This window comes from Cryptomeria japonica, chromosome 1, assembly GCF_030272615.1.
Source record: "Cryptomeria japonica chromosome 1, Sugi_1.0, whole genome shotgun sequence".
Taxonomy (NCBI): Eukaryota; Viridiplantae; Streptophyta; class Pinopsida; order Cupressales; family Cupressaceae; genus Cryptomeria; species Cryptomeria japonica.
The window spans coordinates 92,337,016-92,351,076 of NC_081405.1; the positions used below are offsets into that span (position 1 = coordinate 92,337,016).

A 14,061-nucleotide genomic window follows, 5' to 3' on the forward strand; every position below is an offset into this window, starting at 1 on the left:
CACGATCCCCATTATGTGGATTGCTACTTGTTATATAAAAGACGCCTCTAAATCAAGGCAGCAGAAATCTCGCAGTACAATGGTGGACAGTGAAAGTAGGAGGTGAGAGAGATTTGGGGTTCGAATCTCGTAATTGATTTACTTCTATGAGGTGCCACATGGAATTTGAAACTATTCTGAGCATATCCGCCTGGATCAATATTCTCTGAGATGCTTGAAAAAATGAAAGGGAGCAGAAATGTAGCAATTATATTAATCATACTGAAATATTACACCAACTTTGTGAGCAGACCCTCTAATAAACTTCAGACATGATTTCATTCTTCAGTAACTAAACTTATAAGAAAGAATACAGAAAGATAGAACTGTCACATACATGAAATGACAGAAAATAAACAGACTATTAGGAGGACACGTATAAATGAGGTGGTTGTACTTGTGATTACAATATCCAACAATGCTCACCATTGTTTTTATTTTTGTATACACAGTATAACACCAGTTGCACTACACTCAACGGCACACTTTTGTATACACAGTATAACACCAGTTGCACTACACTCAACGGCACACCCAAAAAGTTGGGAGACTGCGATTATTTTCATAACCAATGTCAAAATCAGTTTCTTATAAGATTAAGATTTGTAGTGGGAAAATCAGATAGAATGTAAGAAAAACTTACCATGATATACAGGTCGTGGCCTAAAGCACCATAGATTAACCAGAAACTGCTGGTTAGAAAACAGAATAATGATAAATAGAATGGCATGAATTCCACGCTCTTTGTTCGAATTACAAGTCTCTGCATCACCAATATGTAATCTCAAACATTAATATTGTAAGTCATCAATGGTTAAAATACAGAATTTTTCATGAATAGCTCATAGTTAAAATCTAAAATGGCACTTTTAAATCAGTTTTTTTTTTCTTAATGACCAACATAATGAAACTGCCAACAAGATTAGAAATATAAATTAACATAGATTACAGATATAAGATAAAAAAAAATACTCACCATGACAGAAAGAGGTGATCCATACATAAGAATAGTGGATGCTATTGCTGCAATACCCACTACCATCTTCTTTCTCTTGTGAGAATGGAACCCAAACACAGAAACTACTAGTATTGTTCCAAATAAAAGCAGCGCCGACATAACCACTATTCCTGTAGTTCTCTTTTGACATTACCAATATTCAAATTTCAAAGTAGATCATGGTCATGCAATTTGAGCTTACAGTGAATTCAAGCCAATTAATAACTTGCTATTGTGACCATAAATGTGCAATTATTTCTTACTGAGAATTCAAGCTTATGAATACCATTGTAGTCAGAATTATCTAATTTGATCATACTGTGAATTCAAGATCTCAATATGTAATGGGTTGTCTAAAAAGATCTTTGTTTCTTCTGGTGTTATGAATACCTTGGTCTTAGGTGGAGCAAATAGCAGATAGATAAAGATATAAGAGCACTCCAGAATGATTCCAACTCCATTAACTGTAGACACAAGTATGTTCTCTGTCCCAACGCTTATCAATGGCGTCCCATACAAAGTGTAGAACACATAGTTGAGCAGTGTTAGGATATATGGCACGCCTGAGAAGTCTTCTGTTGATTTTTTCCTCAACACTCTTCTAAAAGTGATACTGTCACCTCAAAAAGCATTAGCCCAAATAGAACTATAGCATGTATAATAACAATCTTCAAATTCTAATACTAAATATGATCACAATGAAAAGAATTATGCTAGAGACTTACATGGGAACCATATATAAGAGCATGGATGTGGCGTTTCCTGTGAAAAAAAGAGCCACTTTATTAACAAATCACAGCTGCACCTTATTCAAAATCATGGAAGTCCATAGAGCAATACTGAATTTTAAGAGCAAATAACCTAAAACACCGGCTGTTAAACGTATGTAACCCTCCATTTCTTCCTGTGCTTTAAACTACACACAACTAGATAAACATTATGCAATGCTGCAGAAGTATATATTAATGAAGGATGAGTACAGAAAGAAAGAAAGAAAGAAAATGTAGCCCACGCAGCAGATGTCTTCAAAGTTAGTGCACTACGGTCATCTCAGATTAGAAAATAGTAGAAAAAATCATAAACAATTTAAAGGCTCTTTCATGAGCTTGTTTAAAAATGAAAAGTTTAAGAAAACATTGGGTGGAATAGGTAGAAGAAAATTAAAGACCTGAAGACAGAAAACTCGGAGAATATTTTATTCATCAGGGATACATATAAAGATTTCTGCTACAATCAAGTTATAATTTAGTTAAAGAAACCCAACAGCAAATTAATTAGGATTGGCAGCTAACAGGTAACTAAAATTTACAAATAACAAAAAAAATTTGATACATCTGCAGATTATTTATTCGATTTAGTAGCACATTTAGAATTGAGTTATTAATTATTCTAGCACTATAACTGATTAACATAAAACAAAACAATATATTATGTAGAAGTTTTCTTTTGAAAACAATAGATTTCTTCAAGCTGTTTCTCAATTATAGTTATATTTGGGATCTCCTCTGAATTATTGGACACCAATCTTCACATGTATGTCTCATAACCTCAATGAGATATAGTTTCTCGGATCCATTAGCACCTTAGACTATTGAACATCTATCTAGTCTCAATGAGATATAGTTTCTCGGATCCGTTAGCACCTTAGACTATTGAACATCTATCTCGCCTCAATGAGATATAGTTTCTGGGATCCACTAACACCTTAGACTATTGAACATCTATCTCGTCTCTACTGCTTCCTTTCTCATCTTCAAAGTGTTGACCTCTTCAAAATAAAGTAAGTGTCTCTTCTTCAATGAAATCACTGTCACTACCATCTGATCACAACAATCTTGATCACACAAGATTGCAACTTTTGAGCAGATCGGCCCAAATCTGGTAGCTTCTCTTTGTAAATGCTTTGCCTCTAGATGCTTTTCACACTCTCAGATCTGATCAGCTTCAAGAGCACCTCCTAACTTCTATCGTCTCAAATCTCTTTTACCTCAATACAGACTGCAGCATATTTGGCTGCAATTTTCTTCATTTGACAATGAGATAATTTTCTGTTTCTGGCCTTACCATGATATGAACAACATATGGAAACTAATCACTGCATAAAAGTCATCCACTACAAATAGCTAAGGAAGATGAATCTTCTCAGTAGCAACTAACAGCCTTTGTCATCTAACTACAATTCAACACAAAACAGAACATATGCAGCACTTCAAAATTTCAAATATAAAAGAAATAGAGGAGTATGATGACTCTAATTTTATTCAACAGGGATATACTTATAGTTACAATTGCTGTTACAATCAACTATAGTTTAGCTAAAGAAACTGACACCAAACCAATTAGAATTGGCAGCTAATTGGACTAAACAGATAACTAAAATTTACATATAACAAACTTTTTTTAACACATCTACAATTTATTTAAGGACTACTATTCAAACTTATTAACAGTTATTACTTATTCTAACAATAAGAAGAGGATCGTCCATTCAATTGATGGCTATTTTCCATCCATTTATTACATTTGATATCAAAAACAGACATTGGAAGCTTGAGCTATGGCTTAACCATGATCTATCAAACATTATTTTTGTGTGAGTTGGGGGTGTTATAGCCTATGTTGCCTCTGCATTTTCATTTTCTATGCAATCTTCAAATCCCTGTAATTTTAATATTTTCAATATGCTACCTATTCCACTGCCACTTCAAATAATTTATTCATTTTCTATTGTTTTGGGTGATTAAAATAGCATGACATCCAGATCATTGGGTGCTTATTAGATTAGCATGGCATCCATAGAATCTTCTTAAATTATATTTCTACTATAAAACTTTATGTGAAGGTGGTTGTTCCTTTTACTCTTGATGGTACTCTTCATTATGCTTATCTATATCATATGTTATTTAATGATATAAAAGCATCTTCATTTTTTATATGAAGGTTCAAGTGGATTTGTGTATATATCTTTACTTTAGCATAGATTAATTAATTCCATATGGTTAATATTTATTAGAATTTAGTCTTATTTTAGAATATGAAATGATTTGCATGAAAAAAAAATAGAAGTTTTTTTAAATCTAGATTTTAAAACATATTTTTAAATCTAGATTTTAAAACATATTTTTTGGAAGTTTATTCACTAATAATTCATTATTGCTATCTAATGTTCAGAACTTTTTCGATTTTATTTTTTTTAAAGTTTAGGAGTATTAAAATATTTTGATTAAGAATGTAATTTTTCAATGTAAAGTAAGTTGAAAATTTATTTTTCAATTAAAAATATTATGATATTAACTTTAAATATCTTAAAGATATTTATTTTAAAATATTTAAATATATTTACTTAAAAAAATTTAATTTAATTTTACGATTATTTATTTATTATATTAATTTTTTTATTTTTTATTTTTAACTTTAGATTCAACCAAATTTAATTACAATTGTAAGGAGATTGTGATGAATTTGGGCATATAAGGTTGAGAAGAATTGGTAGTGATAATTAGCCAATCATTAGATTATTTCACAAAGTCTAGTAATTTGATTCAATCATGCCTCAATCTATGCTAATTGGTTGTAGCTTAGTTTTAAGATAAATAATAGCTCCATATGTGATGTAATCTTCTAGAATTAAGGGTGAACCCCAAACCCTTGATAGGTTGAATTGAGAAATCTAAGTGTTTCAAATGCTCCTTGGTCTTCAATGTTTGGTGGTTGTGCCTAAGCAATGACATGCATTTTAGTAAGTAGTAAGAGAAACCCTCGACCCCAAACTGGCTAACCTTGTATGAGTTGAGTTTTTTAAAGGTGAAAATAGAATGAAGTATTTATTTTTCAGAGATATAATAGACATATGTTTGTATGAGGTTTAGATGATGGCCAACTTGATAAGAATAAGTACTTAATTGAATTATTTATGATTGACATATAATTTAATTTTGGCACCCAAAGGGGTATATAAAGGTAAAGAAAATTTGTTAATTTGATAGAGGTAGATGTGCAAAAGTGTTTTATTATTTACAGGTAAAGTGGAGTAGAGAAAATATAATTCTAAGTAGATGTTTGTGGAGTAAATTGTGATACCATTCTAATGAGTAGATTGTAACTAAAGCAAAGCTTAAAAAAAATTAATCCATTGAAGAAGCAATTTTTTAGAAAGTAATAGAGGTTGATGCCTCCTAACATAAGAGATTGGTGTCTCTTGTTGAGTTGGTTCTCAATTGTAGGGATTGTTGTCTCTAGTAGGTTGGTACCTACATATTCTATAAGTGGGGATTGGTGTATCTAGTAGGTTGGTGCCTACAAATATTATAAGATCTTTTTAATTTTTGTTGTGGCTGGATTTGGACAAGTATATCCAAGTAGTCCTTTCTCTATGGCCTTTTTTTGAAAGGGTTTCCATATCTAGTGTTTTAATTGTGTGTATCTTGTGTTATTGATGTTATTGCTATTATTATGGTTGTAAAAGTTTAATAAATAAAATATTGTCTTATATTGATTCACCACCCTCTCAGTATAAGTGTGTGCTCATCAACATGTTTAATAATATGTTTCTTATTTTTATGCACAATATTCTAATAAACCTCATTATCCATATAAATTAATTTAGGATATAAGGGATGGTAAACAATCTCCAAGGCCTTAAATATGGTAAATAGACAAGGAGAGGAGTGTTTACCTAGTGAATCCAATTGTTGAATAGACGTTAAAATATTTAAAAAAGGGAATCACACTAACACCACCCAATGAAAGGAGTGAGAACCAAATGAGGAGGGGAAATAAACTCTAAATTAGGAGAAGAAGTTGTGAAAGGATGCATAGGTGATGTAGACAAGATTGGGTGGTCTTATCAAAATACCCAATCTTGCAGCCTTGACATGCCATCCAATCCAATTTATGGAAATAAAATATAAAACATATCTTTATTGAAACTTTCAAATGTACATCCATGTACAATAAAATTTCTCAAAAATAATACATATATGGAGGATTTCAATAAGAAACATAATTCATGTATGAATAAAGAAAATGACGGTGAGAGCACAGTGAAGGGAGCATTAGATTTTTTGTGGAAGGCGAAGATGCAGGTGATGGCCGCAACACAGATGATGGCGACCCAACCTGGCCCTATGCTACTTTGGGTTTGGCATGGATGGTGTTTAGAGCATCCCCTAGTTGGTTGTCATCTTTGTGGTTCCTCATGTTGTTTGTGGGTTTTTTTCTTTATTTCTTTACGAGATCCCTTATGGTGTTTCTCCTTGGTGGATGGATGGTTTTGAGACCTCTGGCTCAGTTGTGTGCCTCTATTTGCCTTCAAGGTTTGGTTCTTTTGTTTTGGGGCTCGTTTTTCTTTGGTTTTTGCAGGACCTTTTCCTATGTTGTGGTCTTTTTCTACCTAGTTTTTGCGGGTAGGGCTCAATTCATGGGGGCTCCTTCAGCTTTCTAAAAATGTTTGGTGGCCCTCTATGCTTCATGGCTTAGTGGTGGAAGGTGGTTTGATGTGGGGGCTCTTGGTGTGATTTAGGGCTTTTGTCCCTACTTTCTCCCTCCTTGTGATTGGCTCCTTGGCTATGTATTGGTGCTCTATGACCATATTGGTGTGTGCGTATGTTGATCTATTGGAGGGTTTCTCTTCTGTGCCTTCCAAGGTGCTCTTCTTTGTGGTCAAGGGTTATGATTTCTTTATTTGTCATGTTTTGTTTACAGGTCCCCTTTTGTTCTTTTGTGTTAGATCATTCTCTCCAAGTCCTCTCGTTGGTGATGTGTCTAGGTTTAATGGAGGTTCTTCTATGGTGAGTTGTAGTGAATGTAGGGAAGCCCTTATGGAAGTGGGCTCATATGCTAGGTTTTCCCACAATTTTGGTCCTATTAAGCTGGATGGTTTGTTGGAGAATCTAGCTATGACCTCTTCCCTTTCTTAGATTGTGTCTATTAAGGATGGTACTAGTGAGAAAAGGTTTTGGGGAGACTTTCAAAAACCAAGGTTCGCGTGGATCTTTGTTGTAAGTATTGATTAATATTGCTCTGTGGATAGTGGATCCATAGAGGTGGTCCATAGTGGATCTATAGAGGTGGTCTAGGATATTGTGTCTGTAGTGGTTCATTCTTCAATGGTTTTGGGCTCCTCTCTACCCTTTTCCCTTTCTACGAACATTGTGGTTCGTAGTGGATTTGCCTATAAAAGTTTGGAGGAAGCCTTTCAAAATCTTGTTGTCTTCTTTGTTTTGTTCTATTCTTTGACTATTTGTTTTGTAGCTCAAAGTGTATTTTTTGTAAAAGGTTATGGGATGCCTTTCAAAACCCAAATTTCTTTTTCCTTGGTTGTGTTTCTATCCAACCCAAAGTGATGCAAATATTGGGTTATAGGGTCCCATGATTCATCTATGTTCTAGTTATTTTGATGTAAGTGTCCCACCTCAGTTTGTTGCTCTGTTCAAAAGATTCTTGTCTTTAAAAAAGTCTAACATTTTTAGGTTTTGTTCATCTCACTACTTGCGAGACCCTACTTTATCCACCAGTTAGTTGTTGCATGTAAGGATTCGGACCCTCTCCAGCTTTAATCAATCAGAACAAGAAACATAATTCAAAATTATTACAAGAGTTCTAGACACTTCACACCTTCTTGGTTCCACTCCTCATTTGAAGTTTGATAATTTTCTACATCCTATATCTCTCATGGTTGCCTTGAACCCCAAAAACACACCTGCAAATTCTACTTTCTCTTCTCTCTATCCCTCTCTTCTTGGCAATCTAATTTTTCACACCTTTCTTCATTCAATTCTTTGGAGCAACTTGCAAGTTCTCTCTTCAACATTATTGTTGTTAACTGGTGCTTCTTAACACCATTGAAGGCTGAATTTTATAAAGATTAGAATTCTTGTGAGGCATCACAAAGAGGCACCCAAATCTTCCATTTCATTTCCCTCCAATTATCTTTTGAACTTCCTATGTATATATTGAAATTCTTCATCAAATGCTTCCAAATATGCCACCCAAGCTTTTTGAACAATAATCAAACAACTTTTTGTTATAAATTCCTTTGAAAAGTGAATAAAACAAGAACCAAGTCACGCTCTTTGGAAAAGTACCACCTACAATAGAAGGAGATGCCATTGTAATCTAGAGTTTGGCTCTACGAATATTTCTCCACTTGTGAAATAAACTCTACTGGAAGGGACTAAAAAAAATCCCACAAGGGCATGAATGTAGGGGATGTAAGAGAAAATAATATTTTCTTGATCCATGATGATAAAATAGCCTACAAATTTTTTAATTCCTTTATAAAAGGATTTACACCAAAAGTGAAGAGGTGGATTAGGGAGGTGAATCTAACTTAAAAATTAATGAAAATTTTAGTAAGAGGTTTAAAAGAGGAAACTCGTGGCTTCAACAAGATGGTGTGTTGATCAGAGTGCAGATGCAGAGCTCTGTTGACATTGATCCCAAAGGAAGAGATTGTTGGCATTCAACTGAGAAATTGTACATTCAACTCATTATATCGATTAATGTTGGCATTGATGTCAAAGCGGGCAGCATGAAAAGGTTTATCCAACATTGTTGGTATGGCAAAGCTATAAGCTACTTATATAGCCCAATGCACAAATAGTAAGTGAGCAATAGCTTACATATTTTGTCGATCAACTTGGAGCGTAGCATAGTGCCATCGATGAGACTCAGTGATATTGGTGGAAGCCCAATTCAATCCCACAAATCTAGTGGTGCCACATCAATCAACACGGTTGATGATGTGGAAGTGTTGGGACCTGTAATGTGTTGAGACTGCATTGAATTTTCAACTGAAGTAAATCTAACCGTTCATGTGGCGTAACGCAGAAGATTCTTGTCAGAATCTTGAGGTCTTCGGTTTCACTATAGCCGTCAAATAAGAACAAGGACCCATGTGGAGTCTACATGGCAGGTGACGTGTAATGCGAGGCCGGAAGAATTGATAAAGCCTTAATAAGGTTGTATCGATGTGACATGACCACATCGAAGGGAGACTTTCCAAGTCCCCTCAATCATGTACGAAGCGAAGAACAAAGGAAGTTAGCATCGATGAGACCTTGGATGACTCTCAACGATGAAGCCATGTTTCTTCGACATGCTATGGTCTCGTTGAATGGTCAAAGGGGTGGTCCAACAAAGGATAACATGGCAATTTGTCTTTGATCTCATTCATTCATTTAGTGGCACAATTCAATGTTTTAGACAACACAAGTTTGATCTGGCAATAATGGCTAATCTTATGAATTTAAATTGGGTCAGTTACAGACAGAGGATGAATACAAAATGGGCTGTAACCGTCGACTAAGATGGATTTGTTGCAGAGGGCCAAAATTACCTGTCTTCGCAAGAGCAGTTATTGTGCACGCAGAGGAATGGACATAGTGGTCTTCAATGAACACAAACTGTATTGAATTCTTGGTCAGAATCAGAAGAGCATGCATTGGTGAGTGTATGTGCCTGTTTTGAAACATAGAACAAAGCTATGAAAAGCTTGTATGTGCAATAGAGGATAAAATATAGAATGCTTGTGTGAGCGAATGTTGAAATATATTCTGAAAAAGAGGGATTGCATATCTATGAGAAAAAGGTAACAGACCAAGGAGCAAGTAGAGATTGAGTTGCAAACATAATGCAAATATCATCAGCAAATGTGTGTGTTGCAGAATTCATCTGTGACATTGTTATTAAGGCTTTCAGGTAATTGGAGTTGTTGCTCTATTTAAATTGTGATTGGGTGGGTGTCCAAGTGTGTACCGGGTTGGTGCTTAGTAGGGGTTGGTACTCTTTAGGGTTGGTGCCCTTAAATGTGAGATCAGTGAGGTCCATTGTAATTAGTGATTTTTCATTTGTGAGGTTGGATTAGGATAGTAGATCCTAGCATCATTTCTCACTGGTTTTTCCCTTCTAAGGTTTTCCGCGTAACCTCTTGTGTTATGGTCTTATGTGCTTGTTCCGGTAAAAATGATTTTAAGCAGATCATATGTAAGTAGTTTTTCATACCACGCCCCCACTCCCCCCACCCCCTCTCAGTAGTAGTGATTGTGTTTCAACAATCCTATGATTCTTGTTGTTATATGGAGCCTAATCAAACTCGGAGGTTAAATTTTACCCCCTTTTATCGACACAATTTCTCCCCAAATTATTCAACGAGGGTTTGGGGGCAGCGCCCCCAAGATGGGGTCAAGGGAGTTATTCACCATAGAATTGGTCTTGAATAGTTTTTCTAACTTCATCCACAAGGAATTCATAATGACTTATCTTGAAACATTCAAGAGCATAAATTTTGCCAAATAAAGGTTGGTGAAGCTTCTTATTTTTTTATCCAAACACTTTCTAATCTTTGGCCTTTGTTCCCATAATTTTCTTTCCAAATATCATCTCCCATAAATCCCTAGCTATCAAGTGCTTCATTGTTAGCTTTCAAAGCTCAAAATGCATGTCATTAAATCTATCCATCTCCATTATAATGTGCCTATTACTTTTCATGAAATAAGATCACTTTTTTACACAAATCCCACTCAAATCAAGATTTTCGTAGCATAAAATCATTTCCCCTATCCAAATATTTTATAGTTAGTTGAGCTCTAATATCACATAAAATGAAGCTCGATAAAATTGCAAAACAACTACCTATATAATCTTGAGGAGAGAATGCAAAAGAGACTCAAATCTAACAAAACTATCAAGAATGTTCAATATGCAAACATCATGAACTTATATGCAACAACATGCAACATTATATAAGCAACATATAATAATATGCAACACAAAACTACATATGACCTAATAGCTACCCTTAAAAAAGATTTTCAAAATAAACTCAGCCAAGATCACACCAACATATAACACAAAGCCATATATTAGCTATAACCATGATAACAATACAATTAGACTCAAACGTTTAAAAAAATAGCATCAAGTTATAAGTTTGAAAGATTATAACAGCACCATTTTTTCAAGATACAACATATGAAATTTTCATATTGGGCATCTTATTTATGGATCAAGCCCAAAACACAAGAAACTATGCATGGTTTTCAAAACCATGGGCAAGCTAGCCTTAATTTTCTTTTAAAAAGATGCTTTTGCATGTCATGTGTTGGCCGCGACAATTTTTCAAGATTTTCTAATTAACCATTTAATTCTTTGCATAATCTTACTAATTCTTTATGTGACATAAATGTCACATCAAGTGGGACCTTTTATTTATTTGCCAAAACATAAAATAATACAAAATATTAACCAAAACAAATTCTAAAATTTCCTGACTATTCTTATGGGTCAGTAATTTGGTTTTGAAGAAATAGAGTTTGGTTAAGTGAAAATTTGTTTGTAGACCAAAGCAAGAAGGGACCCTTAGTCTTCATCAAATTAATCTTAATAGTTAGGTCTTGGTAGCTAAACTCTATTGGAGGTGTTGTTGTTATTAAAACAAGGATTGAGCAAGGATCCTTACTCTGAAGTATCTGAGAGGAGTGGAGAGTAATGTTGTTCCTCATTGTAGCCTTGTGAGCAAAAGCTCTATGATTTGGAGCATTCTCAAAATAGGTGCTAAATTAATCAAGAAAGAGCTATTTTGGATTTGCTATAGAGGCTCAGAGGCTTTATTCTGGTTTGATTCTTGGGATGAGACCCCCCTATCATATCAATGTATCTGCATCTACAATCTTTGTGTAACAATTTTTTTGAGGCAAGTTGGAGTTGGTGGAAGATTATAAAACTTCTTAAATTCTAGGTGAAGTAGAAGTGTTTAGATAGAAAGAAACTCATGAGTGGCCTCCAAGGGGCTCAAAGGAGGATCATCGGGAGCTTGGAAAGCTTTTGGTAGGCAGAGCTTGTAACTCCCTTGAGGGGAGAGATATTCTTTCTTAAGGCTTTGATCTGAAAGGAAGATTCTCAATTACTTCGAGATATCAAGAATTAGACAAATAGATTCACGGGAGAACAAGGGTTCCTTGGTGGAAACAGGTGTGGAAATAGGTGCCTCATCCAGGATAATTTGAGAAAGAGAGGATTTCAAGGTTCTTCTATGAGTGCTCTGTGAAATAAGAATGAGGAATGCACTTCATGTATTTTCTTTTTGTGCCCCTTCTCTAAGGAAATTTACCATTGTTGGTGGGGGGTTTGGAATAAGGCTTGTGTCAATGCTTCCTCCTTGGTTAGGTTATGGGAACTTTTCTGGAATTCCCCAACTAAGACCTCTATTTTGCGCATTGCTTGGTACATAGGCCCTTTTTTTATTCTTTGGCAAATCTAGTTGGAAAGAAGCAGAAATGTTTTTTAGGATATGAAAATGTTGAGTCATCAATTATGGATGTGTATTGTTAGTGTCTTACAAAAGACCTTATCTACAAAATATGATATGTCCACCCCTGTGGATACAGATGATTTGGTTGTCATTCAAAGGTTGGGTTTGGATGGATGCAGTATGAGGTTCCCCTCTTCCAATATGGGTTGATAGGTCAAAAGCAAGGTCCATGGGGATGTGGAATGTTGGGGGCTCAGGACACTTGTCCACAAACTATTCTTTGATTGGCTGGTTGTTTTCTTTCTTGTCGTTTGGCTTGTCATTGTGCTTGTTGGCTCTTGTTGCTTTGTACTAATATTTGTTGATAAATAATATTTTACCCTTCTAAAAAAAAAATCTAAAATTTAGAAGATTTATGACACCTAATCCGAACATATTAATTGGTTATTATTTTGAAAAAATAGTATCTTAGGCCTTGTAACAGTAAATTTTGCTTGTAATTTGAAATTTTAAATGCAAGATTCATATTAATAATTAAGTTGCTTTGCATATTTTGTAATTACTTTAAAAACACATTCAAAATACAAGGTTGCACAAGTGAATACATCATATTGTCTTTTTAGTTATTAGTAAGGACTCTTTAGGTGAAATCACAAGGGCTTGAAAGCAACAAAATTCCAAGTGGTCTATTGTTTATCTAGGGGAAGAGCACCAATTGCCACCCATGTTCCAATTACCGTTCATTCCTTGCTCATCCAAACCCACACTTACTAACTTTAAAGAAACAAAAAATAATAATAACTAAAAGCCCATAAATAAATTTTACATGTCCATAGCCACCCACTTTACCCCAATAGTTAGAATTTTAAATTTTTGGACTTTGGAGGAGTTGTGCAACTTTATTGGTATCCATTGGGGCATTTGTGCATTTAAGTATTGGCCATTTTGAGGTAGTTGTAGTGCATGGTTATTGGGGCATCTTTAAGTAGGTATTTGACAACACTTTGAAATGACCACTTTTTGACCCTTGCGTGCATAATGGATCATACAAAGACAACCAAAAAAAAAATCATCAAAATCTGATGTAGCATTTAGTATCTGTGTGTGTGAAGTTGGCTATAACAATTACTGTTACGCTTCCCCTAGTGTGATAAATTAAATTAGAATCTCATGATAATCGAGCAACTTCAGAGAACAGATCATCAATATTTCTCAGTGTTCTTTTCATGTAATCACATTAGTTAATGTAACTTTGGAATTTTGGAACCTTGCAGGCAGCTTCTCTCAATTTTTGGCATTAGCATTGGTATGTTATCTTATTGACATTAAAGCTCATATTTAAGCAGGTTTGGAGCTTGATAGGCAATGTATGCAAACATGGGTTGATGAAGAGTCTGCAAGATGTCTGCCTATAAGAGAATCTCAAATGTAGCAATTCCCCTTTGACTTTATTTATAATGTCTATCTGAAAGCCCCATTTTACGTTGAAATCAGAACGCTACTCCCATGGCCTGCACTCTAACTAATTCTATTAAAAAGTCTCTTCGGACCTTTGTAGGTAACTGGTAAATGATGTTAATAAAAGTGGTAAGACTTTCTAGGTGTTTGTACCTGTGTTGTGGGATAGTGAACCGAGCAAAGTTGTTGCAAATACTCAATTAGATTAGCATAATAGCAGTGTTACCCAGAAACATGTTTCCACCCTAAAGGCACACGTTTTGGAACTGAAAACAGTTTCGGGGACGGGGGGATGGCCGAGAACATTTCCAAGCCG

General features: G+C 34.7%; 1 protein-coding gene across 1 annotated transcript; it reads right to left on the bottom strand.

Annotated features, from left to right (window-relative positions):
• Positions 1–317: 317 nt before the first annotated feature.
• On the bottom strand, positions 318–1,934 carry LOC131041962 (bidirectional sugar transporter SWEET3b-like). The gene is made up of 7 exons (XM_059208327.1): positions 1,898–1,934; positions 1,762–1,798; positions 1,427–1,649; positions 1,016–1,177; positions 683–802; positions 500–589; positions 318–365 (listed from the first exon to the last, which is right to left on the bottom strand). Exons 1-7 carry the CDS (start codon positions 1,932–1,934, stop codon positions 318–320), a joined length of 717 nt encoding a protein of 238 aa, XP_059064310.1.
• Positions 1,935–14,061: the final 12,127 nt, after the last annotated feature.

Bases quoted from the DNA above. Each gene is read 5' to 3' on its own strand.
- LOC131041962 (XM_059208327.1), bottom strand. From the start codon at position 1,934: ATGGAGGGTTACATACGTTTAACAGCCGGTGTTTTAG. The intron at 803-1,015 runs GTGAGTATTTTT...TTGGTGATGCAG, and splicing joins GATCACCTCTTTCTGTCATG to AGACTTGTAATTCGAACAAA. The intron at 366-499 runs GTGTTATACTGT...TGTATGTGACAG, and splicing joins CGTTGAGTGTAGTGCAACTG to TTCTATCTTTCTGTATTCTT.